Source organism: Canis lupus, chromosome 21, assembly GCF_003254725.2.
Source record: "Canis lupus dingo isolate Sandy chromosome 21, ASM325472v2, whole genome shotgun sequence".
Taxonomy (NCBI): domain Eukaryota; kingdom Metazoa; phylum Chordata; class Mammalia; order Carnivora; family Canidae; genus Canis; species Canis lupus.
In genome coordinates this window covers 23881018-23906146 of record NC_064263.1, presented here as the reverse complement: position 1 = coordinate 23906146, position 25129 = coordinate 23881018, and the positions used below count along the sequence as shown (strand labels likewise).

Sequence of the window (25129 nt, the reverse complement as noted above, 5' to 3'; positions counted from 1 at the left end):
ATAGTAGCAAGAAAGAATTGAGGAGCCAACGTTCTAATGGGACTTCCTCACGTCATCCAGTAAGTAGCTGTTTGGGGCCTGCAGCTAAGCCTGGGTGGGCTTTGCTTCACACACTGCCTCCTAGGGAGAGGATGGGATGGCAGAGGAAAAGGGAGAGCTCACTAGTTCAGACCCCTGGGGAGTCCCTGAGCATGGGAGGCCAGCCTCCAGCCTCCCAGGGTCCAGGTGACCCAGGCTAACAGAGTAGGTGGAGATGTTCCCATTGCAGATATATCACTGAGGGTGGATGGAGACCTGAGTCGGGGTGTAAGCCCATCCTCCTGCCTCTTGCCTCTCTGACCAGAGAAAGCTGGGCAGTTTAGCTAATTTTAACTCTAGACTAAGATCGACAGGGGCCAAGGCAGAGGGGAGGACAGAGAGGTGGCCCCCAAACAAAGAACCAGCACCTCAGGGGCTGAGTGGGGAAGGCTGGGCCAAGACAAACACCGTTCCCTTGGGGGAGCGTGCTGCACAGAGGCAGCCTGAACTAAGGACAGACACAGGTTTGGGACAGAACAGTGTCAACATGTTTCTCAGGAGGGAAATTGGCAAGTTTGAGGGCACCTGGGTGGCTCAGTGGTTGAGTGTCTGCCGTCGGCTCAGGTGTGATCCCAGGGTCCTGGGATCAAGTTCCACACTGGGCTCCCCACAGGGAGCCTGTTTCTCCCTCTGCCTGTGTCTCTGCCTCTCTCATGAATGAATAAATAAAATCTTAAAAAAAATTGGAAAGTTTGGGGCCTGCTCTCATACTGCATGCCGCTTTTTCCCAGGCCCCTGCTGCCCCACCAGCCATGACAGAGGCTAGGGAGAGGGGCTGGAACATGGCAAAGCTCATGTTGCTGACCTAGGCGACAAATGAGAAATGAGGACAATATCTGGTACTGCCTGTTCTGGAGTCATGGGATTTAGGCCCTGGATACCAGCTCCCCTCACCACCTCTCCCCACCCTGTCAGTGAAGCTGTGTACTCACCACCCCACGGTGTGACTGTGTGGTGTCCTCTTCTGCTGACTTCTCACTTGACCCATCTGGAAACCCAACGGGAAACTGGGTCAGCCTCCACTTCCTCAGCCTTGCTGACTGGAGGCCTGCCGGCCTTCAGCCTCCCAGGCCTGGTGCCATTTCTGCAGTCCCAGAGCACCAGCAGGTCCCTTTGCCCTGATGGGGAATTACTCCTACTTCTCATTACCACCTCTTCTCACCCTTGGGTTCACAAATTCCCTACAACTGGGTTTCTGCCTCAGTTTCCCCACACTGACCTCCTGGTCACCATGAGGACTGAACTTCTTGGCTAGGCCAGAGCATGTTGTTCAATGCCCATCATGGATGGCTCAGGAGGCCAGAATCCCATCCCTGAAGCCTGCTTAGTTGCAGTCCCTTGGGGAGCCACCCTGTCCAGCCACACTTGAAGTCACCAGGCCTTCATCTATACTGTACATTCGCAGGCACCATCTCCAGCCCCTCTGTTCTTCCCGCTGGAACACCCTAGGACTCTATCTTCCACCCCCTGGGGGGCCAGCACGCAAGGCCCTGAGTGGGAGTCTCTCTCTTCAGCCCCTGCCTCACATGCAATCTGGCTCCCTCCACACATTCCTGGTGCAAAGACCAAGAACACTAGAATTAGACAGTCTATTAGAAATCACCGAGGCCAACCTCTCAGTGCACACACGACACAGCTGAGGCCCAAAGAGGGGAAAGAATCTGAAGGAATTAGCTGGAAGAACCAACATGAAACCGGAGCCACCTGGCCCCTGGTCCAGTGTCCTTCCACAACGCCAGTGCTTCTGGAGAAGCATTCTACTATGAAGCACTCCCTTCCCCCAGTCCTGCCTCCTCCAGGAGGCTTTCCTAAACTACCCTGACCCACAGGGTCCCATCTGACCATCTGTGTACTTGATTCTGCTTGAGCCATTTGCCCTTCATTAGTGGAAAGTCCCCTACCTCTAACAGTCTGTGGCTAGATCCCTGGGGTGGAGTGGGTGAGCACTGCCCGGATTTAGGCACAGACTCACCTTTGCAGGTCTGGCAGCAGGATGCAGGCAGCGGGAGAGGTGCGGGACAGCCTGGTTCTGGGCAGGTCATGAGACCGCAGTAGATCTGGCCCTCCTGACAGAGCAAACAGGAGATGAGCTCTGATGAGGAGCAGCCTTGGGGTGGGGAGAGCCCCTTGCTCTGGGGGCAAATGACCTTGAGGTGTCCCTTGAGGTGGGAGAAGGAGAGAGCAGCAGAGCATCCTGGGGAATGCCCAGTCAGCTCAGAGGAGGGATCCCCTGTGCCCTCCCCACTCCCTCCCCAGGCCCTGAGGCCCTAACATTCATCCTTTAGCTTCTAAAGCATTCTCAGACCCTGTCTCTCCCTAGGCTCTCTCATCAGCCTGGTGAGGTGAGAGTCCTCCATCCTACAGATGAGGAGGGTCCAAAGAGGGGTCTGAACTGCCTGGAATCAGAGATGCAGCCCAGCAGAGGGGACTAGAGCCCAGCCTGCAGGCTTTTCCTACTGAAATCCATATCCTCCTCCTCTGACCTGAAACAGGTGGACCAGAGAGAGGAGAGGGATCAGTGGGCTCATCATGTTGGGCTCATCTTTCTTTTACTGAAAACCCCAGGTCCCCATCTTCAGGGGCCAGCCTGGAGAGGCAGCACTGCAGAGGGAAGGGGAAGCCAGATGACCTTCGGTGAGTCACTTCTCTTCTCTGGGCCTCACTTTCCTCTTCCATGAAATGGGGGTGCTCCCATCTGGGTTGTGAAAAGCAAGTGAGGGGGTGGTTGTGAAAACCCTTTTTAAATAGGAAGGCACAAACATGGACCCCTGGGTGGCTCAGTGGTTGAGTGTCTGCCTTCAGCTCAGGTCATGATCCCGGGGTCCTGGGATCGAGTCCCACATCGGGCTCCCAGTGGGGAGCCTGCTTCTCTCTATGCCCATGTCTCTGCCTCTTTGTGTCTCTCATGAATAAATAAATAAAACATTTAAAATAAATTTTTAAAAAAGATTTTATTTATTTATTCATTCATGAGAGACACAGAGAGAGAGAGAGGCAGTGACACAGGCAGAGAGAGAAGCAGGCTCCGTGCAGGGAGCCTGATGTGGGACTCGATCCCGGGACTCCAGAATCACGCCCGGGGCCAAAGGCAGGCACTCACCCGCTGAGCCACCCAGGTGTCCCTAAAATAAATAAATTAATTAATTAAATAAACTGGAAGGCACGATATTCCTGGCAGGAAGTGATAATTACCTTGAGTCCCTTCCCTATTCCTTTTCAGAGAGTCTCAGTAGTCAAGCCAGTCCCATTTAATAAACAAGGAGGAGAAGAAAGAAAGGGAGACCCAAGTATCCGAGAAGGGACAGGAATCACAAGAATGCTCTCACCACCCTCCTGACATGCCATCACTTCTGTCTCTTCCCACAGCTCCTCCTCACCCAGCCCCTTGTCTCTTTACTGGAAGCAGCACAATTCAGGGGGAGGGGACGTGAATTTTGGAGTCATGTGGCCCCGCATCTGAATTCTGGCTCTGCCACTTAATTACCTGTGTGACCTTAGGCAAGTTGCTTAACTGATTTGAGCCTCAGTTTCCTCATCTGAAAAATAAGAACAGTGCTTTTCTGCTCCTGGGGTCTTTGGGGGGCTGTCTATAAACACAAGACATCTACATGCACTAGCAGGTATTAGACCACTGGAAGAGGCTCAAGTCCTGCAAAAACAATTGCTCTCTAGGTTGATTCATAAGTGGTCACTCTTTATTATTTGTAAGTTGTTTGCTCTGCAGCACAGATACTTTTAAGATTCAGAATCTCAGACTCAGAGGATCCTCTCACTGAAAAGATGGGGACGCAGGCCCCAGAGAAGTAACTCAGTCAAGGTCACACAGGGAACCATGGCAGAGCTGGAACTCATACATGGGTTTCTGACATCAAATCTATGCCTCTTACCCTTGTGTCACTGCTAAATCAGAGAATTATTTTAAACAGGACATTGGAGATCACCTGGTCAGACTCCCTTCCACACTCAGAGGAACTGAGGCCCAGAGAAGTTTGATGAGCAGGTGAAGCAGAAATCAGGAAAGCAGGAGTTCTCCTGCCAATGCACAGATGAGCTGAACCCAAGGGTAAGAAAGACATGCTGAAAGCCATCTGTAAACCTATAGCAGAGCCACACTTGAGCCCACCAAGGAGGAGGCTAAAGACTTTCCAGATCAGCCCCTGCTTGGCTTCAGTCTCTGTCCCCTGAGGGGGACACTGCTGCCTGTTCCTAGGCTCAACTCTGATCACAGCAGGGGGAGTTTAAGCAACTTCAGATTAAATCAATTTGCAACAAGCAGTCTGACCCTGTCTCTGTACCCCAGGACTGATCATTCACTCATTCATGTATTCATTCAAAAATCATTATAGACATCTGTGTGCCGGGCCCTGGGAGCTGGCTGGTAGCAGAGGATACAAAAGTGAATTGGTTATGTTCCCTCCATTCAAGGAGTGCAGAGTCTACTGGGGAGAACAGAAATGGGCAAATGTGAGTATGAGGTAACGGTGCTATAACAGGCAGCTCAGGAGCACGAGGAAGCCCAGAGAAGGGCAGGACGTTCCAGACCCCAGATGCTCCCTTCCCCCGGAGTCCATTCACTCTCACTTTGCTTTAACAGGGAGGAACAATCCCCCCCACCCCCTCTCATACCACCCCACTGTGCTTTGCAGGCCTGTCTGTGCTGGCCTGTGCAAAAGAGAAGATGAAAGTTCTTACAGTACAGCTGCAGAGGACACACTGGTTGGGCAGGCGGGAAGGGAGCAGCTCATGGGCACTGAAGATCTCTCCGTGTTGGTACATGGTCCCATTGTGCTGGCAGTACTTTGGGGGGGCCCGGAGCCCAGAGGGGGTGTGAGGTTCTGCAGATGAGGGGGCAAGGGGAAGAGATAATGAAGTTTCACATCACTCCAAAAGGTTTGTTAAAATTAACTGGGCCACTTTACTGAAGATTCTGCATCTAATCCTATCTTGGGATTTAAACCAGACTCCAGCCTCAGCCTTCCCAGCCAGTCTTCATATTAGCTAATTGAGAGATCTCGCTGATACCTGCATCTGATCATGTCAGTCCCTCTCTTGGGTCCCCACCATGGCCTTTCAGCCCCTCAGTGTCTTAGCTGGCCCTGACAAGAACAAGAAGGCAAGGCCAGAAGCCTCAGCCCCACTGAGCCCCATGTGGTGGGGACCTGTTCGTTCAACATTCAATGAGCATATCTATGAATCCCCTTTAGTGCCAGGTACTGTTCTTGGTGGTAGGGATACAGCAGGAAACAAAACAAAGTCTCACACAGAGCTATATCCTAGGGGAGTCAGCTGGAATGATCTAGACTGTCCTGTGCTTGGTGTAAGCTCCATCATTCACTGGCCACCACAGCCCCATTCCTCAGCACCTGCCAATCAGCTAGTCCTCACCCTGCCAGGCAGTGGGGTAAGTCTCCAGTTTTGAGAGAACCTACTCATTCTCTCAAGACACCTTCACTAAGCACCTTGTCTATACCAGGCATCAGGCTAAGCATTGGGAATGGAGTGCCGAGTAAGACCCAGCCCCTCCCACCAGGAAACTCACAATCTAAGTGGGTAGAGAGACATTCTACAAGCAGTGACACTGTAGTAAGGGCTTGAGCAATGGAAGCACAGTTGTGGCACCACAGAGAAGTGGGGAGGGAAGCTGGTGGGAAGGCTTCCTGAAGGAGCTGATAGCTGAGCTGAGTCATGAAGAACATGTAGAGCCATAGAGCTGGGCAGGCAAAGGGGCAGGATGTGGAAATAGAGAGGCAGAGAGGAGCATGTACTGGGGAAGGGGCCTAGGCACAAAGTCAGCAAGGAGAGGTAAGCAAGGACTCCTGGAGTGAGCCTCTCCAAGGAGAAGGCATAATGCTCCCCTCGCCAGGCAGGGTGAAGCTCAAAGCCCCTGCTCCCCAAGGGAACCCAGAGCCATGAATACCTATGACCCAAGTCAGAGCCATGGGGAGATCCTTTCTGGGGTCCCACACGGAAAACAAACGTACTTGACACACATATTCCCCACAGGTCCCCAGCTCACCAGAAGACCCCTGGCTCCAGAGCCTGGAGCCCCATTATATCACCTTCTTGATGCTTCTAAGCATTGATTCTCCTCTCAGCATCTCCCCGCTTCTAAGCTGGTCTCCCACTAGCTGCCCCTCATTGGCCATTTGGTTGCATATATACTTGGTTATGCTAATTCCTTCTCAGACCATTTCTCCTCTCCTCTCTTTTACCTTTGCTTCCTAGAATCCCAGTCTCAGAATCTCTTAGAACCTTAAAATCATAGAACCATAGGCATTCAGCATTAAGACACACAGAGTGCCTGAACTTCAGCACTGGGAGGAGTCTTGGAGAACACGTACTCCAACTCCTTTGGTCATTCCCAGCCTCAGGGCCGTAATCCTGGCATCCCCTACAGCTCCTCCCAGCTCCTGCTCGCTCATCCCACTGACATGGGGCATGTCCACTCCCTCTAGCTCCGACCAGCCAGAGAGAGCTTGGAGTTCACATGTGCCATCCACAGGCCAAGCACACCCCTGTTTCCTTTAGCCACTTCCCACATTTTCTCCCTCTTCCTGCCAAGCCCAGCTACCTAAGAATGAGAAGACTGCGGCTACCCCAGCTTTCCTTGGGGATCCAGGATGTTTCTTCCTCTGAGTACCTTTGCCTCCTCAATACCTCTGATGGCTAGAGACTGCCCTCTCTCATTCCAGGGGCCTCCCTCAGCCAGAAGCCCTAATTGGGATGGGAGTAAGGATCAGTGGGCAAGGGGGAGGAAGGAGGCTACTCACCCACACACCGCGGACAGCACTGCTGTGGCTCAGTCACAGGTTGCGGGCAGTGGACAGGCGGGCAGTGGAGGCGGTAACAACTCACATGGGCACTCTGAAGGGGACACAGGGGAGTGGTCCTGATTCTAAGAGCCACTGCCTCCCACCCAAACCCGACCTCTCCCAAAACCCCATCCCCGCTGTGGGGCACTACACTCATTTTAAGCCTGTGACAGGACAGGATAAAAACAATAAACTCAATTTGTCAGGTCTCTCCCCTTCCCCAGCTCACATGCCCCACCATGGAGGAAGGGGTAGGGTACATGGATTTGCACAGACCCATGTCCATTTCCTGATGTTTGAGAAATAAGAGTAAAAGGCTGGAGTTACTTTGATGTTGATCTTGACTGTTGTTATTTTAACTCTAGGACTTCATTCTTTTACCTCTGGGCCTGAGCTTCATGGCTAAGAGGGAAATGTGACACACGAGGGCCGGAGACAGGGATGGGGACATGATGAGATGCTTGATGTGGCGATGACTCAGGGCTTTGTGATCCACTCCCTGAATCTCTGAGAGGTTTGGGAAAACTTACACGACGCTTTGGAGCTGGCACCAGAGTAGCAGGGCCCCAGAGTTCTTATGCTTTTTCAAGTACAGCAAATGGGGGAGAATGATACAGAGAAACTAAGAAAGAGAGAGATGAGCAGAAACAGAAGAACTGAAGGGAGAGAGGCCACTGCTCCTTCTGGAGATGGTCCTAGCTTTCCAGACAGGATCTGTCAGACCAACCTGGGCGTCCCACACCTTATTCCCCTCTCTGCTATAAGGGCCATTGCACTATGTTGTAATGAAACATTTACCTTGGTCTCGTCTATTCAACCACCAATTCCCAAGAACAAGGGCCATGCCTCATCTGTTCCTCTCTGAATTGTCAGCTCAGGGCCTTGCTCCGAGCTAGTGCCCATGCCAGTCTGAATGAAGGAGTGACTAACTGAGAGCCAGAAGAGAAGTGAGAAAGGGCCTCTTGGTTAGATGAATGGAGCCAGCTTTTTTCAACTGTGAAGTTGGCAGGTTTGCTTCCAGCCTCCTGCCTACCGAGTTTCCCACAGCACCTCTTGCCCCACAGAAAACCCTAGACCAGCCTACAGGCCCTCTGGATCACTACTTCCCAAGATGGCTAGATCACAGGGACTAATCAGCACCAAGGGGCATCCCAAAGTCCATAGAATTGGTCTGAGTTCCAAAAGGGGCCTTCTAGAGGCCTGCACACATGATACTTAATGTCTAGAGGGTGAACTGAGCCCCTCAAAAGAGTAACTAGGAGTTCAAGGAACTATGTGACCTGAAGAGTTAGAATTTCTCTCTTGATTCCAGCTTGGAGGTGCCTAGTTATAGAGACGATCAGCAACATGCAACCGGGAGTAAGGTGGGGACAGGTGAGGGGTTGAATGGGCAGGTGACTGGGCAGGAGGCCTGGCAGCCAGATCACCTCTCAGGAAAGTCAGAACTACCATTTACTGGGTAGCAACTAGGTAGGGGCTGTATATTATACATAAATATATTATCTCTCTTCATCTTCTCTGCAGTCCTCGGGGTAGGTACTGCTATCCAAACTTTTGCAAGGAGATAAGAGCTTCTGTCCAAGAGGTTAAGTTGCCTAAGAGCACACAACAGATGAGCACTGTCTTCAGGGCCTATGTACTTTCCATGATGCTGGGCCACCTCTGGTGACTGAGGGGACTCATCCATTCACTCAGTATTTACTGCATGACTACCGACCGGGTGCCAGGCCCTCTTCTAAGCTCTAGGGACACAGCAGTGAAACCGACACGGTTTTTGCTCTCAAACAACTTGCATCCTAGGAGCAGGACACAGACTATAAAAACTAAACAAGTAGGAACACGATCATTTCAGATGTTAAATTTATGATACAAATAAAACAGGGGATGTGATTGAGTTAACGAAAGTAGACTATTTTAGAAAGAGCTGTCACAGAAACCCTCATGTATGGGATGAACTTCGAGAGGGAAGGGACCTTTCCAGAGGAGGTCTTGTGGGGGAAGCATCCAGGTGGAGGAACAACCAGATAGGAGGTCTGAGAAAAAGGCAGAAGTCAGTTCATGCAGCCCCCAAAGCAGGAAATTTGAATTTTACTTTAGGTGCAATGAGAAGCTACTAGGCTTTAAGAGTAGAATATAACACGATCAATTTTATGTTCAGAGACGATCATCCTAGCTGCCATGTGGAGGAAGGACTTAGGAAACAGGGAGACCCATTGGGAGGCTGATACAGCAGCCCAGGGAGAGATGAAGGTGGCTTTTATTAGAGGAGTGGTGATGGTGGAGAGAAGTGGAGGGATTCGGGGTATATTTTGGAGATACCACCATAGTCTCTTGGGTTGGGGAAACTGTGTATGTGGGAACTCTGGGAAGCCGGGGAGAAATGAATTGACTCCAGTGGATCACAAAACTTGGACTTTGTCAACTGGACCGCACAATACGTCTGGAATTTTCTGTTGGTTTTCTTCCTGTTCTCTGGCTCTATTTCATAAAGTTCTTTTTGTAAAGACTGATTGGCCTCAGATGTGCTAAGGAGAACCAAGGAGAAGCAGTTGTGAGTGGCTATGTCGCCACTGGCACCAGCGTTCTGCCTGGGGCCAACATGGTAGAAGCAGTAGATCAGAGGGAAAGATCCTAGGAGGAATGAAACTCCAGTGATCAGATCAGGAGAGGGGCTGGTCCACTCCCCTTCACCTCCCAGTGTCTTCTCAGAAGCTCTTCTCTGCTCCCACTCTGACGGTTGTCTTAACAAGGGAGACTTTTACAGGCCTCCTGCATTCCTCTCTTGGCTTTGTGCAGGGAAAGACAGGCACCAAGAGGCTGGTTCCAGGTAGGAGCCAGGTACCCTGTCCCCCCAACCACCAGCACCCAGAGAGAGCTGAGGATATTACACCAACCAGACTGGGCCCCAGGCAGCTGAACCAGAGCTGAGGGTGTTTTAAGCCTCCCAAATCACTCCGCCTCCATCCTCATCCCTGGCCAGAGAACTCTAGACCTGGGGGTCTTATTTATTCCACCTAGTTGACAGTACAAGGCTCTGTGGAGGTTGCCGGGGTGGAGTTGGAAGGGGGAGACAGAGGTGAACAAGAAGATCTGGTCTCTGCGCCAGTCTGTTCAGCCTCCCACGGGACTCCGAATCCAGCCTCAGTGAGTGCCCAGTCAGACCTGCTCTCAAAGGGCTGTGACTGACAGATCTAGGAGGGGCTGTACCTGACAGACACAGGTAGCTGTTACACTTGGCCAACAGGGATCAGGAGGGAAGGACAGAGAAACTTATGTAGCACCCCAGAAGAAGACACCCTTGCAGGTGAGGCATCAAATAAGGCTAATGGTGAGGGTGGCATTTGGGTGGGTGAAGCCTTCCTTGAAGAATTGATATTTGAGCCAGTGGCCTTGGAAGAACATATCCTAAGGCAGGACGGCAAGAGAAGTGGCTGGAGGAAACGGCACAAGGAAAGGAAGGAGTGGGAGGTCAGGACAGAGAGGCTCTTGTCCTGGGACACAGGCATGGCTGGCAGCAGCAGAGGTGGAAGGAAGGCTGGCTGAAAGACAGATGGCCCAGGTCCCCAGCCCAGTCTCGATGTGACTTATCTCTGGGAGGTGCACAGTAGCTCCCACGTATTGAGTGCTTGCTGCTGAAGTGCCACGGCCCCACCCTCCCTCTGGGGTGACCCCTCTGTGGTCTCCCAGACATACCTCTCCTAGGTGGCCAAGTGGCCAGAGGAACTTACTTCAGAGCAAGTACAGCGCAGGCAATACATCAGGCCCTGTGGCTCCAAGTAGGGGTGCCAGCTCTCACCGGGGGCATATCTCTTCCCGTGGAAGAAGCAGAACAGGTCTGGACCTGGCAAACCAACCAGTGCTTTGTCAGTCCCAGGAGGCTCCAGCCCAAAGACCCTGCTTCATCCCTCCTTCTCTCTGGCTCTAGGTAGGATGTCACCTGGCTGGACCAGACAGGCGAAAGAGAACCTCCCAGGTGTGCTCTCCCAGTGAGACGCCCAGAATATCTGAGCTTGTCAGCCTGACCACACTCTTGCTGAGTGACTATGGGCATGTCACTGCCTCTTTCTGAACCTTAGCCCTTCTCTCATAGGGCAGTTAGGAAGATCAAACAAAGTGCTTACAGATTTAAATTGTGGTATAACTGTTATTAGATGGATGATCCGAGGCCCCGAGAGGATAAATTACACCTTTATGGTCACATAGGAAGTCAGTCACCAAGCAGGGATGATAGTCCGAGTCTCCTGACTCAGTCCAGTACTCCTTTTGCCCTCACAATCACACTGGCTTCCTTTCCCTTGGTCCCATTTTGCTTATCTATTTACTGCATCTCTGCACACACACCCTTCCCACTGCTGACTCTCTCTCTACTCACACACACGTGTGAACATACGTATACACAGGCACACCTTCTCTCTGGGTCCTTTTTCAATAAAGCTGCTCACAGCAGCTTTCCTGCTTTCACAGTGTACTGTGTCCTTATAGTTCAGGGAGCTGTGATGAGAGTGTTTGAACCGGGAAAACATGGACTGCCTAGCCAAAGGTTCTTAGAAAGCTGGCTTTTTTAAAAGATTGTATTTATTTATTTGACAAAGAGAGAGAGAGCACAAGCAGGGGGAGCAACGGGCAGAGGGAGAGAGAGAAGCAGGCTTCCCGCTGAGCCGAAAGCCCAGTGTGGAGCTAGATCCCAGGATCTTGGGATCATGATCTGACCTGAAAGCAGATGCTCAACCCACTGAGCGAGCACCCAGGAGCCCCAGAAAGCTGACTTTTAAATATCCTTAAAGATGGTCATTGCTATGACTATGACTGCATATCAATTGATCATTTTTGTGATCTGCATATCAGTTGTCAATATGCAGGTGAATGCTTCTAAGAACGATTGAGGAATGGTTGTTTCCTTAGGCTAGATACCTCTCCTGAAATCCTGCTTTCCTGAAACCCCCTCTTTCACTTCTCACAGCCAATCAGCCACCCAGGCTGCCCCGCCTCTTACAGATCACCACCAAAGGTGTGGGTGAGGGCTCCAGGTCAGGCCCTATCCCTGCCACTCCTCCTCCTCACAGGTAGCCAGTGATTTTTTACAAGCCAGAGGGGATGCTATCATTACTTACAGGAAAAGTCTACATTACCTAAGAACAAGCTCTAGGGTGGAAGTAGGATGCTTAGCACAAGCTAAGTGTCTGCAAAGATTTGTGGGATTGAGTGAGCTTGAGATATGGAAAAAGGAGCCAACATTTATTGACTATCTTCTCTTTACATAAATTACTTAATTACCCCACTGACATTATTATTTTGAGCATGAAATTGGATAATGCTCATCGAGGGCTTACTCAGCCTAGTTCCTGACACTTGTTGAATCCTATTATTATGATAATTGTGGTAACAATGACCCTGCAAGATGGGTCATCTTGAATAAACTGGATCTTGTCCCTCTAAGCAGGGTCATTGGGACTGTTACCATCATTATGAGAAAACCAGATGGAAAAACTGAGGATCTGGCACCTAAGTGCCTTGCCCAGGCCGTCTAGCTCGTGATCTGAACCCAGAACTTCACTCCAAGGCAGAACTCCTTGCAGATCACCTCCCTCCTCCATGGCTTTTTGCCCAATCTCACGGTCTAGAGGCTTCTCTCTGCCTCAGCGGCTACCATACCCTAGTCCCTATTTTCTTTCCTAATCCCCTCCGGGTCTAGAGTCTAGAGGTTGCCTTTCACACTTCCTCCTGCCCACTTTCTAGAGTCTCACACTTTCTGAATCTTTCTCGCAGGCAGGATTTCCTCTCAGTGTTGGGGGTGGCCTGGGGTGCAGGCTGGCACACACCTCCAAAGGAGAGGAGCTCTGGGGCCATTCCTAACCTTTAGAAAGATTCCCCTGTAAGAGACTGGAAGCGGCCTGCCCCTGGCTCCTTGCACTGCTCCTGGCCTGCCCCTGGCTCCTTGCCCTGCTCCTGCTCTGTCTCTCAGCAGGCCTCCCTGAACAAAGATTTGCGGCATGGTCATGGTCCATGATGCCCTCAGTCTGCTTCAGTGGCCACTGGGGACCATAGAAGCACACGGCTTAGCTCCCTCCCTGCCCCCTCCCCTGCTCCCCAAAGCAGAGGGGGGATCAGACAGCAGATTTATTTCCCAGCAAGGCCCAGGCTGGCCCGTATCAAATGAGCTGTGTTTATCTCTCAGCCTCTGCTGGCAGAGAGGGCGGGACACAGCCCCAGCTGGGGTGCTTGTCAGAGCCAGCCCAACTCTCCAAGGACTGAATAATGTCTTTCTTCCTCAGTCCCCTCCCCCAACCAGGGAGGGGCCGATTGCAACACGACCACCTTCCTGGGGGCGGCCCTGTGGCCTGGCTCCTGTGCCAGTTGGCACCCCAACCCCTCACTGCCTGCTCAAAGCCTGGAGACAGAGAAAATGTCTTAGCCCATGCCCAGGCCAGGAGGCTGCTTGCCCCACCAACAGACCTGGCAGCAGCTGAGAATATTGGGGGCCTGGCAGGCTGGTCCCTCAACCCCAGGGGGCCTCCTGCAGCCACAGCCACAGCACACCACACCCTCCAAGATGAGAGGCACAAGGAAGGGTGACATTGCCTGGGGTTCCCTCTTATACTAAGGAGGTGAGTGCCCAAAGCTATGCCAAAGCCAGGGGGAAGGAGGAATGGCCAGGCCTCGGTGGCTCCATCCCTGCAGTCCTGGCATTAGCCCTGATCCTTGCTAATGGCCGGAGGACGGAGCTCTAGCTCCTTATGCCACGAATTCACTGTGTGACAATGAGGAAGACTTTTCTTTCTCTGATCTTCAGTTTCTCCCCTGCAAAATAAGAGGGAAGGTGAACTTTGATCTCCAAAGGTTTCTAAACAGATACTGATTATGAATCCATGATTTCATAATCCTAAGACTCCAAAGCTCTAGGTTTCTAAGATTCAAGACTTGAGAATTCTGTGCTTCCAAGAGCCTACATTCCATGAGAACATGAAGCTTCTAGAACTGCATGATTTTGTGGTTCTAAGATTTGATCATTTCAAACTTCCATGATTTAGGATATATTGAGGGTCTCCTATAGGGTCTCCTATACCCATCAGTATATGGGTATAGGAGACCATCCTGGTTCTCAGGAGCTCCAATGTGGGCTAGGATAAGGTTCAGGGAGCCAGTGGGGGCTGATCTGAGTAGCATGAAGAAGGAGGCAAAGCATGTCTCTCACATCCCCTCCCTTCCCATCTATTCCTTTTGGTCTTCTGTGGCCTTCCATATCTGCCCTTGGTCCTGCCCTTTCCACCCATATGCATCATCTCATCCATCTGCACCCACATCCCTCTTCCCAACTCAGGGGGGCACCTTCTCTCAGGTATCTTTAGAAGTTAATGGTCCTTAGCAGTGATATTTAATCCAGGAAAAAGACAGTAGTGGAGGAAGTTTTCATTTGAAAAGGACAATTGGCCCTGCTCCAGGCTTAAGATAGAGAAAAATTAAAGTTGGACAGGTCTCTTGCCCCTCAAAACCCCTTACTCAGTGGAGGTATGTATATAGTCCAAAGACTCTGGCTTTGGAATCAGATAGGTAGGGGTTCTGATTGGTTTTGGGTTTTATTTTATCAAGGGAGGGGCAGGGGGAGAAGTAGAGAGAGAGACTCTTAAGCATGGAGTCAGAGGCAGGGCTCGATCTCACAACCCTGGGATCACGACCCTGAGATCATGACCTGAGTCAAAACCAAGACTGAGACATTTAACCAACTGGGCTACCCAAGCACCCCAGATCTGACTTTTATCTGCAGCCTGAGTTTAGATAAGTTACTTATTCACTCTTGGCCTCAGTTTCCATAGCTGTCAAATGGGATTAGTAATAATCTCTACCTCTCTGGATTATTGTAGAATTAAATCAGATAACATATGTAATATACCTAGCACCTGACACATATTAGATGCTCAATTAAATGGTAGGCTATAAAACAAAAAGTAGATCTGGGTTCTGACTCCAAACTACCCTACCAGCTTTTACTTCCATAATTCTATGGGCAGCCCCCAGGCACCCATTAGGTTGTGAACATCATGGTAATTGCCACTGAGGTAAACCTCTCAGGTGTCATTTATAACCTTACCAACTCTGTTTCCTGTGGCTCCCCACACTCTCCTAGCTGCAGTCACAAGCCGGACTCCCTCAGCACCCCTGGGCTTACATAGACCTCAGGGCCGGGATATAGAAATCAAAGTGGAGGGGTAAGGGGCTGGAGATCAGGCTGGAGAGGGAGGGAGAGGCTCAGGAAGGGCCTTGAAAGCCCAAAGGGCAAAAGAAAGCCATGCAAAAGTTTTAAACCAGGGTGTGCCTGTGGTCATATTTGCATTTTAACATAATCACTGTAGCCACAGAAGTGGAGAAAGGATTGGAGCAGTTGGAGGGCAAAACTGGAGACAGAGAGACCATGGGAGGTTGTTGCAGAGAGGTTGTTGCAGTCACTGGTTTTGAAAGCATGCTGGCCTGAGCCAAGATGGAAGCAGTACCCACAGGTAAAATGCAGATTTGGGGAATACTTCGGAAATATGGTGGGTGAGCTTTGGGGCAGGCTGGAAACAGTTGGAGAGGGAAAAGGAGTAGTCCAGGATGTGGCTGCAGCTTCAGGCGGGTGGACGCGGAGCACCTGACATGCCAAGCAGGGATATTATCATGAGTTAGAATAGCTTATCATCGGCGATCCCTGGGTGGCTCAGCGGTTTAGTGCCTGCCATTGGCTCAGGGCATGATTCTGGAGTCCCGGGATCAAGTCCCACATCGGGCTCCCTGCATGGAGCCTGCTTCTCCCTCTGCCTGTGTTTCTGCTCCTCTCTCTCTCTCTGTATATGTCTCCCATGAAGAAATAAATAAATAAAATCTTAAAAAAAAAAGGATAGCTTATTATCATTAGGAATAGTACTATTACTTCCTGCTCTTCACTCAGTTATGGAGCTTCTGTGTATCAGGTCTTATGCATGTTGGTGGGCCTGGGCTATGACTTAGTAAGACACAGTCCCCATCCTCAAGGAGTTCACAGACTCATGAAGAAGATGGATGGATGGATAAAATACAGTTGACCCTGAACAATATGGTTCTGAACTGTGCGGGTCCACTTGTTAGTGGATTTTTTTACAGTTCAGTACTGTACCTGTATTTTCTCTTCCTTATGATTTTCTTCATAACATTTCCTTTTCTCTAGCTTACTTGATGTAACATATAAGATACGAATTAATCCACTATTTATGTGACTGGTAAGGCTTCAAGTCAACAGGAGGCTATCAGTTAGTTATTAAGTTTTAAAGGGGAGTCAAAAGTTACGTGCAGATGTTTGACTGTGCCGGGGTTGGTGCCCCCAACCCCCACATTGCTCAAGGGTCAGTTATACATCAGTGTGGCAAGTTCTATTATACTGGAAGCACAGAGTCTTTAGGGAAGGCTTCCCTGAGAAGATGCCTGAGCTACATCTTGAAGTAGTTAACCAGGTGCAGACAGAGGGGAAGGGCCTGTCTGGCAAAGGGAGCTACACAGCCAAGGCACAGAGGTGGGGGTGACTGTGGTTCATGCAAGGCCGCTCATGGCGGGTGGCTGGCATGTGCTAGTGCCCTTCCTTGCCTGAAGCGTCCACTTGGAGAGGCCACAGCCACAGCTCTTCCCTAGCTTGATACTGGCTTAAAGTGATTGGACTTGGCTGATCTCCTCTGAATTGAGGGGCAGCGGTGTTTACTAGACAGACTCTGAATGTTATCATGTCACCCCAGTCTGTTAAGCATTGGCTCTTGCCTGCTTTTCCAGCAATACTCTCAGTGGAGGCCTTGTTTTCAGCCTCACTTCCTCTTGCTGAATTTCTCACTCTTGCACCACCCCACCAGGCTCTTTCTCACGTCCCTTCCTCCCGCGCTGTTTCCTCCCCACCTTGGAATGTGATTCTCCATCTCCACTTTTGGCCAGCTCATTCCCGTTCTTCAAAAGCCTGCAGATGCCACCCTGTTGATGAAGCTGCCCCATCCTTCCAGGCCAGCAGCCTCGGGCTCCCATGGAACTAAATTCAGCCCTCTATGACAACTCTCATCACGGGATCGGGAGTACTGACTAAGTGCATTCTTCTTCCTTACTACACTCTGAGCTTCTTTAGAGCAGGAACCGTATCTCATTCATTCATGTATCTCCAGTGCTCTGCGCAGCCCCTACACAGAGTTGGCGCTCCATAAATGAATGCGCTGTGAAAGAATGAAGAGTCAAGGGAGAGGGGAGGTTCTGGATGTATGGCCCTTGATCCTGGAAACCTCTAACAAGAAGAATGCTTCATTCATGTGATAAGGCCTTGCCACCTACCAGGAATTGGCTCTTGACCTCTCCTTTCCAGCTCTCATCACCTGAACTCCCAAATCAAACACCATATACAGAAAGGTCAGGAGCCCAGGCAGGGGAGGGGATGAACAAGCCCATGATCTTCACATGTAAGTAAAAATTTCCAATTTGTCCCACCCAAGGCCATCCCACAGTCCACAATGAAACTGTCAGACTATGATAAAGGCCCTCAGAGGAGATAGTTAGGAGTGGGTGGTAGGACTGGGAATTCTTCCAGCAATAAGCAGGAAAGACAACCAAGAAAGAAGCTCCTGGGCTGTGGGGGAAGCTGGAGAGGACCAGGGGGCTTGAGATGTGAGGAGAGAGGCCCAGGACTATGGCTGGTCCCCAGCCTACCAGGACCTGAGCAAGCCAGCTGCAGAGGAATGTGAGCATGTTCACATCTTTTCCCTTGTGCCCACACAGGCATACTTTATTTCTTTATAGTTCCCATTCACACAAACCTGCTTCTCTCTAAGACACAAGCTCTGCTCTGGGCTCTGGCACCCAATGGGGGAGGCCTCCTAAGGGAATCAGAAGTGAAAACCTCAGATTCTTAGGAGCTAAGCTGTGTGATCAAGGGAAAAGGCCCTCACTTCTCTGAACCTGACTCATCTTCTCTGGCACATGATAGATGTTCAGGAGCATAGAAGGACCACAAAGGAGAGGACCGTCAAACCAGGAAAGACAGGGCAGCCTGGTGGTACAGCAGTTTAGTGCCGCCTCCAGTCCAGGGTGTGATCCTGGAGACCTGGGATCGAGTCCCACGTCGGGCTCCCTGCATGGAGCCTGCTTCTCCCTCTGCCTGTGTCTCTGCCTCTCTCTCTCTCTCTCTGTGTGTCTCTCATGAATAAATAAATAAAGATCATTAAAAAAAAAAAAACAGGAAAGACAGCTCTCCTACTGGCAACGGTTAGGGGGCAGAGAGGAGATTATTTTCTTCTGCCTCGGACATCTACACTTAGATCTGCAAAATCTTGGAAAGTTAGGGGCTGAGAGATGATATCCAATCCTTTATTTTACAGATGTGGAAACTGAGTCCTAGAAGACGGACTAGGACTTGCCTAAGATCATCGATTTGTGCCAGCGCAAACTCCAATAGTCTTCAGATCTAAGGGGGCAGAACCAGAAGAAATGGCTTTAAATTGAACACAAAAGGATCCAGGTGAGACATAAGGAGGAATCCTGACTATAAGAATGGGTGTCAGAAAAAGACTGGAGCGGCCTTCTCTGGTACGGGATGGGATCCTGTTCAGGAGGTTGCCTGAAATGATCTCCGCACTTCACCTCCCAGAGGGCAGCGCTCTCACACCAGTCCTCTTTGGGAGTCCAAGGGATTCAGGATCCCTCTCCCAGAGACCGGCGCCATGGCTAGTGGCTGGGGGAACTTGAGAGGCCAGTCCTAGAACAGGTGCAACAGCTGGAAATAACTGCAGCTGTTGCCCGGCTCCTGCTCAGCAGCCTGCTAGCGAGTGAGTAAGACAGAGACCTCTACTGGTGGGAGAAAGGAGGTGCAGAACCACCTAGACAGACCCAGAGAGGGCCCTGCCTGGAGCCGGATAGCAAGCCTTCACTCAAGTGCCCCCCACCCCAATGTACACCTGGACTGGAAGATGGGATGCAACTAAGCTGGACAGCAGGGCAAGGTCTCTACTGGTGGGTCTCCCTCCAAACCAACCGTTCTAGACCTTCTGGGTTCACTTTCCTGGGGTCTGAGGATCGGATCTACTCTTCCCTAGCAGGGCAAGAGTATCAGGCTGTAGATTGAAACTCCCCCAACTTCCTTTTCAAAAGCCCACAGCAGACTCAGAAGCGAGGCAACAGCATCTTCGGATCCTAGAGTCTTAGAATCATGAGATGTTAAAGCCAGAATTGTTCTCAACGATTGTCTATTTGGGTGAACCATCTCTCTTTACAGCTGGGAAAACCGAGCGGCAAAGAAAGGCAACTTGTCTGGTGTCACAGTTGGAATTAGTAGCAGAGCCAGGCTGAAGCCCTGACCTTCTGACTCCAATTTGTCCTCTATACCACATCATATGATGGGAGCTCCCTTCCTGCCCCATCTCTGCTTCTGCAGTCTGGGATGCTGTCACCTGGGAACAGAAGCTTTGATTCCCACTGTACACATAGCCCTTGGAGAGAGGATATAGAGTTTGATGTTTCTACTTGATAACTGTCTCCCAAAAGCAGGATTGGACAGTGGGAAGGAAGAGAAAGCGGAAGCATGCCGGATACCCTAAACAGTGGGAGCAGAGGGGAGCTGAACAATCAGTAAAGGAAGAGCATGATAGAGAGGCACTGACATAAGAGAAAGAGCACTGGAGAGAGAGTCAGGATACTACGCAGGTCCTCATTCCACAGAGGGATGGGTGCCCAAACTAACATCATGCATGTATGTGGCTCTGCCTGGGATTGAGATCAGTATCAGTTAGTGACCAGGTCATGGACCTAGAATGGAATCAGGGTTCAATCTGTGGTCAGAGTTTTGAGGATCAGGGCTCAGCCTGTGGCCGGAGTTGAGACTCAGTCCTCGTTGAACTCAATCTGTGGCTGGAAACAGAGCCAAGGACAGAATAACCTTTGTTTGACCAGCCTTGCATTGTAACTGAGGAGCAAACTGCTCTGTGTGCTCACAGGCCTTTGGCATTTCTGTAGGGCCGAGCCACCTCAGGAGTCTGACATGATGCAGACTTGAGAATTTCCATCTGTTGGCACCACTAATGAAAGCACCCAAGGTGTCACCAGGAGGTTTATTATGCACGACAGGCCTGGGATCTTACTTGGACTAAGACAAGGACCTTCATAAGAGACCCCCAAATAGGACCCTTGCAAATGACTATAGAATAGGATTGTTCCTAGATTCATGGATTGACAGCACTAGACAAAGTGAAGCTCAGAGAAGGGAAGTGATTTGTCCCAATTCACACAACCATTAAGTGACAAATCTGTTGTTATTTTCTTTAACAAATTTGCTGTGTGAACTTGGGCAAGTCACTCCCATTTCCTGGGCTTCAGTTTAACTGTAAGGATAGGAAAATTGCAGGTAGGAGCAGATGATTTTCAAAGCTCTTTCAGCTCTGTCATCCCCAAATCTGAACACATCCCTCTGAATGCCAGTCCACCTCACCTTAATTCAAGTCTGCTCTGAGTTGTTCTCTTGCACATCTGGAAGCTAAGCTCCAGGCTGTAGGTGACATAGAATGGCAGGACCCAGTGAGAGGTATGGGCCTGAAGGCCGGTGGAGGCACAGCGGAAGGAGACTGAAGTGGCTTAGGTGGGCCAGGAAAAGTGTGTTGGAAGAAGTGTGACCCAGCAAGGTGATGAAGGGCTGCCAAGATATGGGAGGTCCACAGGAGGGGTGTGGGTAGGACATTAGCAATCATGCACAACGATCTGATTCTGGGCCACCTTTCAGAGATGCATCGAGAGCAACAATGTCTGGAGAAAAGCCTTGGGGGCTAAGAATGATGAGCCAAGAGGAAGGGAGGCGGGCAGGGAGGGCATTCTGTGGTAAGTCCCTTTTAAAATGTTAGGAGGAAACCTCCAGGGCCCAAGGAAAGGGAGGAGACATTTACTGAGTGCTAGGCATTGTGCTAGCTAATTTAACACAGTCCCCTTCTTTCATCCTCCCAAGAACTCTTTGGGTTCCAGGTACCATCTGTGCCTTAGATGAAGAAATTGAGGCTCAGAGAAGTTGTGACTTATGAAAAGTCACACAGCTACTAAGGGGCAGAGGCAGGACTTGAACCCAACACTGAGTTCTTTCCATTACTTGTTGCTAAGGACTTCTATGAGTCTCATGCTGCTGGCAGCCCAGAGACGACCAGACATGCAGCTTGCCCTCACAAGCAGAGACAAGAATGAAACAAAATCCAGCACCACCAGCTCCAGAAAGTCACGTGCTAAAGAAAGGCAGCAAAAGAAAGGGGAGCTGAGCTGTGGAGAGGACAGAGCACTACGCTGGGGCTTGGGAAACCGGGGTCTTCATCCCAGGCTCTGTGCCGGGTAACCTGGAGCAAACCCTTGCCCCTCCTGGTCCTCAGTTTCTTGATCAGGTATTTTAGGGTTTGAACTAAGCTCCTTCTTTCTCATTAAGTGAATCTTTGGTTTTGTTTTCCATCCTCACAGGATTCCCCAAGAGACTGGGGATGGGGAGGGGGTCTGCTGGCCTCTTGCAGGGACAGGGGGAAACTGAGGTCCGGAGAGATTACATAAACTTAGGCATATATGCTCTAAGTGGAGAAGTATGAATTAGGGGACTGATATTTTTAAAGATGCTACCATGTACCAGCTATTTGCTTGACATATTTTCTCCAATTTAATTCTCACAACAGTCCTGGGATTTTGATTCCCATTTTATAGATTAGGAAACTGAGGCTTAAGAGAGGTGCTCTCCATCTGATGGTATTCAAAAGATTTGGGATAGTGAAGACTGGCCTATCTCCCTGTGCCTTCCTGCCTCCCAGAGTCTTACAGCTCCAAATCAGGGATTCTTCCAGATGCTGGCGGCGGGGGGGGGGGGGGGGGGGGGGGAGTATAGGATTTGGAATTGAAGAGCTCAGGCTTTGGATGGCTTGCTAGCTCTGTAAACTTCAGCAAGTTTCTTCTATCAACCTGTTTTCTCATCTGTAAAATGCAAATGACAATACCCACCTCATGGAAGTGTTGTGAGAATCACAGGGGGTAACAGAGTGAGGTTATCTAGTTAGCTCTTCTGTCTTTCCATGGGTTCCTTTTGAATGCAGTAGTCTACATCTTCATCACTTTTGTCTGCACCCTTGCAGCCAGACATGCCTGGCTCTCTCCTGAGAATGTTAAGCACCACCACCAGCCAACACACATGCACAGTGTCCTGCCCTCTCCCCCACTGTCCTCAGTCCCCTCATCCTCAGGTCCATGGCAGCAGCCCCCTTGGCTCTGAGTTTTCCCAGGTCCCCCCAGTCCCCACCCCTGTATCCCAAACTCATCAGCCCATACTGGCGGGCAGAGGAGTCTCCGCTCTCCCCCGCACAGGTGCTGCCCTGACGGCTGTCAGAACAGTTTGGGTCCCCAAGTCCCGGCACTTTCCCACCCACCACCCCCCGCACCTCCCAGGGGCTCGAATCCCTCCTCTGCCTACTTACGGGCTCGAGCGTGGGAGTCCAAGGGGAACCAGAGCAGCGCGAGTCCCAGCAAGGAGGAGAGGACCCTTACCTCGGGAACCATCCTTCCTTCCTTCCCCCAGGGCCAGGCCGCCAGGCGCTGAGCCGGGAGGGGCGTGGGGGAGAGAGTGAGACGAGGACACTGAGGCAGAGGGGCACAAAGCAAGGCGCAGACCCAGGGAGGGCTGCCGCCGCTACCGCGGGGAGACCGAGAAGGGTGGCGAAGGGGAGAGGCCGAGGCTGGGTCCAAGGTGGGAATGAGAGGAAGGTGGAAAGAGGGAGAGATGGAGAGATGGAGGGAGGTACGGCAAGAAGGAGAAGCAGTAAAAGCAAAGGAGAAGGTGAGAGGGAGAGGAGGAGGAGGAGGAGGAGGAGGAGGAGGAGGAGGAGGAGGAGGAGGAGGAGGAGGAGGAGGAGGTCGGGGAGGACAGGGGTCTGCGGGCGCGCAGCGTCGGGCGAGGCGCGCGGCACCGGCGGGCGGCCCGGGGCGCGCGGGCTAGAGGCGGCCGGCGCCCCCCGCTCGGCGGGCTCGGGGTCGGGCTGCGGGGCCCTGGGGCCCGGCGGGGCGGCGGTACCGGCGGCGGCGGCGGCGCGGCGGCCGCGGGGGCTGGCTGAGCGCGGGCCGGCTGTGCTCGCCAAGGGCGCCAGGCGCCGCGCTCGGGCGCATTTGTACTTTGCCGCGGGAAGCAGGCAGCCCGGCCTGGCGCTGGCCTAGCCCTGGCGCCTCCTCTGGGGCACCGCGGGCTCGGGGGATTGGCCACCCGAGAAACAGGCCCACTTCTCCCCTCCTCTCTCGTGCGGGTCTCCGGGACGCACGCTCCAGGCGCGGCGCCGAGCGGAGGCGAGAGGGCTCGGGAGGGGGAAGGGGCCACCCGGACCACGGGCTTTAACCCCTGACTCCCCGCGGCGCCCCGAGCGCAGGACGACGCGACCCAGCGAGGCTTCAGGTGGAGCTGCGGGGTGCGGCGGGAGCAGACGTCGGGGTGGCGAGCGCTCGGGGTCGGGCGGGGGCGTGCGTGCACCGAGCTCTGGGCGGAATCGTGGCACTTGCCGGTCTTAATTCTGTTTGTGGTCTTGGACACGCCGCCTCAGAATCTAAAAACGGGGATCTTAACGCCTTCCACTCTTTTTTTTTTTTTTTTTTTTTTTTTTTGCGAGGATGAAATGAGATAATGAACGTCAAAGTACTTAACATCTCAAAAAAGAAGGGGTCCTAATTCCAGGCAGCTGGAATGCCCTTACCACAGTTCCCCTTCCTACCCACAGGCTCCGTGCCTAGGTTGAAATCCAGTCCAGCGGGATTCTTGGCCCTTTCTCTGGACGTCTTCCTCTGCTTTCCCCCCTCCCACTCCTGAAGCAGGACGTGATCTCTCCTTTGTCTCTGCAGGTAAGGCCTGTACCTCTCTGAGAGTGATGGCCATGTTCAGTTCTCTTCAGTGAGAGCTGGTTGTCAAAGTGTCAAATTTCTCACCAGAAGGTGAGCTCCCTGGGGATACAGCCCTGAAAACCATGGTTAGTGCTCCATACCTTGTGTCCAATGAGTGGACGAATTAGTAAGACCTCTGAGCTTTCCCGATAAGGAACACCCAGGCTCTGAAATCAAAAGGGCAGGGTCCTTCTCCTGGCTCTCCCCCCAACTTGCTGGGCCATTTTGGTAAAGTTCATTTATCCCACATTAAACCTCAACTTCCTGCCCAGCTTTTCTTGCAGAGCTATTGGAAAGTCCAGTGAGCACAAGAGAGGAGAGGGTCGAGTAAAGTAAGAGGTGAGACAGGATGCTGAGCCACATGCCATTCTGATAGAGAATCATTTCCACACTTCTGGCTGGCTGTCTATAAAGGTACAATAAGGCTGGGCTCCCCATACCCATGTGCTGCCAGGCTATCCCCTCCAGAACAGAGGGTGCTGGGAAGAAACAGTGATCCCCAAAGATGGAGTTTCGCCATGGCTTTCAAAATCAGGGACAAGCATGATCTACCTCCTAGGTGCCCTTCAAACTTCATTTCTCCCGCTCTCATCTGGCCAGTCTCTTTCTCTTCCTTGAGTATACTTTAACAGATAATGAGAGCTATGTATGTCATCTTGCTTCTCTTTTTGCCTTGGCTTTCAGGGAGCTCAGAGTTAAATGTAGTGCATAGTTGCAGAAATAATCTCATCCTAAGAATCTGAGACAGAGATCTTTTCTTTTCTCCATCTTTGCTTAAAGTCTGTTGCACACATATATTCATGTCTTAGATGAATTAGGATCAGCCTGTCCTATATCCCACCTGTTCTACTTCAGGAAAGGTCTCTAGCATGAAACCAAAACATGCCTCAATCCTCCTCTCCATCCACACTGCTCCCAGCATTGGGGCCATTGTCATCCCTTCCCTGGACTTTGCCAACAGCTTCTAAGCAAGGCTTCCATCCTAATTTAGGCTCCTCCAGTGTATTTTCCTCACGTGAGCCCTACGAATTATGCCGATCGTGTCTATTGACAAATGTGATCACGGCACTTTCTCCTTAAAATTCATTATTGGAAATAAATAAATAAAAAACATGAAATGCAGTGCAGTATCCTGGATTGGATTCTGGGACAGTAAAAGGGCATTAGTGGAAAAAGCTGGTGAATGAAGTCTATACTTTAGTTAATAGCTATGTACCAATCTCGGTTTCTTCATCTGAACAGAGGTTCTCTGGCTACGTGAGATGTTAGCATTGGGGAAAGCAGGGTGGAGGATATATGGTTCTTAGGTTAAGAACACTGTACTACCTTTGTCACTTTTCTATCAATCT

General features: G+C 51.2%; 1 protein-coding gene across 5 annotated transcripts in view; it reads right to left on the bottom strand.

Moving 5' to 3' along the window:
• Positions 1–22745, bottom strand: part of CHRDL2 (chordin like 2) — a 32620-nt gene extending 9875 nt beyond the window's left edge. Inside the window, exons 1-6 of one of the 5 annotated variants that reach the window (XM_025459009.3) lie at positions 22337–22745; positions 10619–10731; positions 6849–6942; positions 4771–4913; positions 2051–2144; positions 1011–1066 (exon numbers count right to left, since the gene is read on the bottom strand). In XM_025459009.3, the coding sequence (XP_025314794.1) occupies positions 1011–1066; positions 2051–2144; positions 4771–4913; positions 6849–6942; positions 10619–10731; positions 22337–22418 (582 nt within the window). In that variant the 5' untranslated portion in view covers positions 22419–22745. The remainder of the gene's footprint in view (positions 1–1010; positions 1067–2050; positions 2145–4770; positions 4914–6848; positions 6943–10618; positions 10732–22336) is intronic. The other 4 variants (XM_025459008.3, XM_025459007.3, XM_025459006.3 and 1 more) reach the window with 4 other exon arrangements.
• Positions 22746–25129: the final 2384 nt, after the last annotated feature.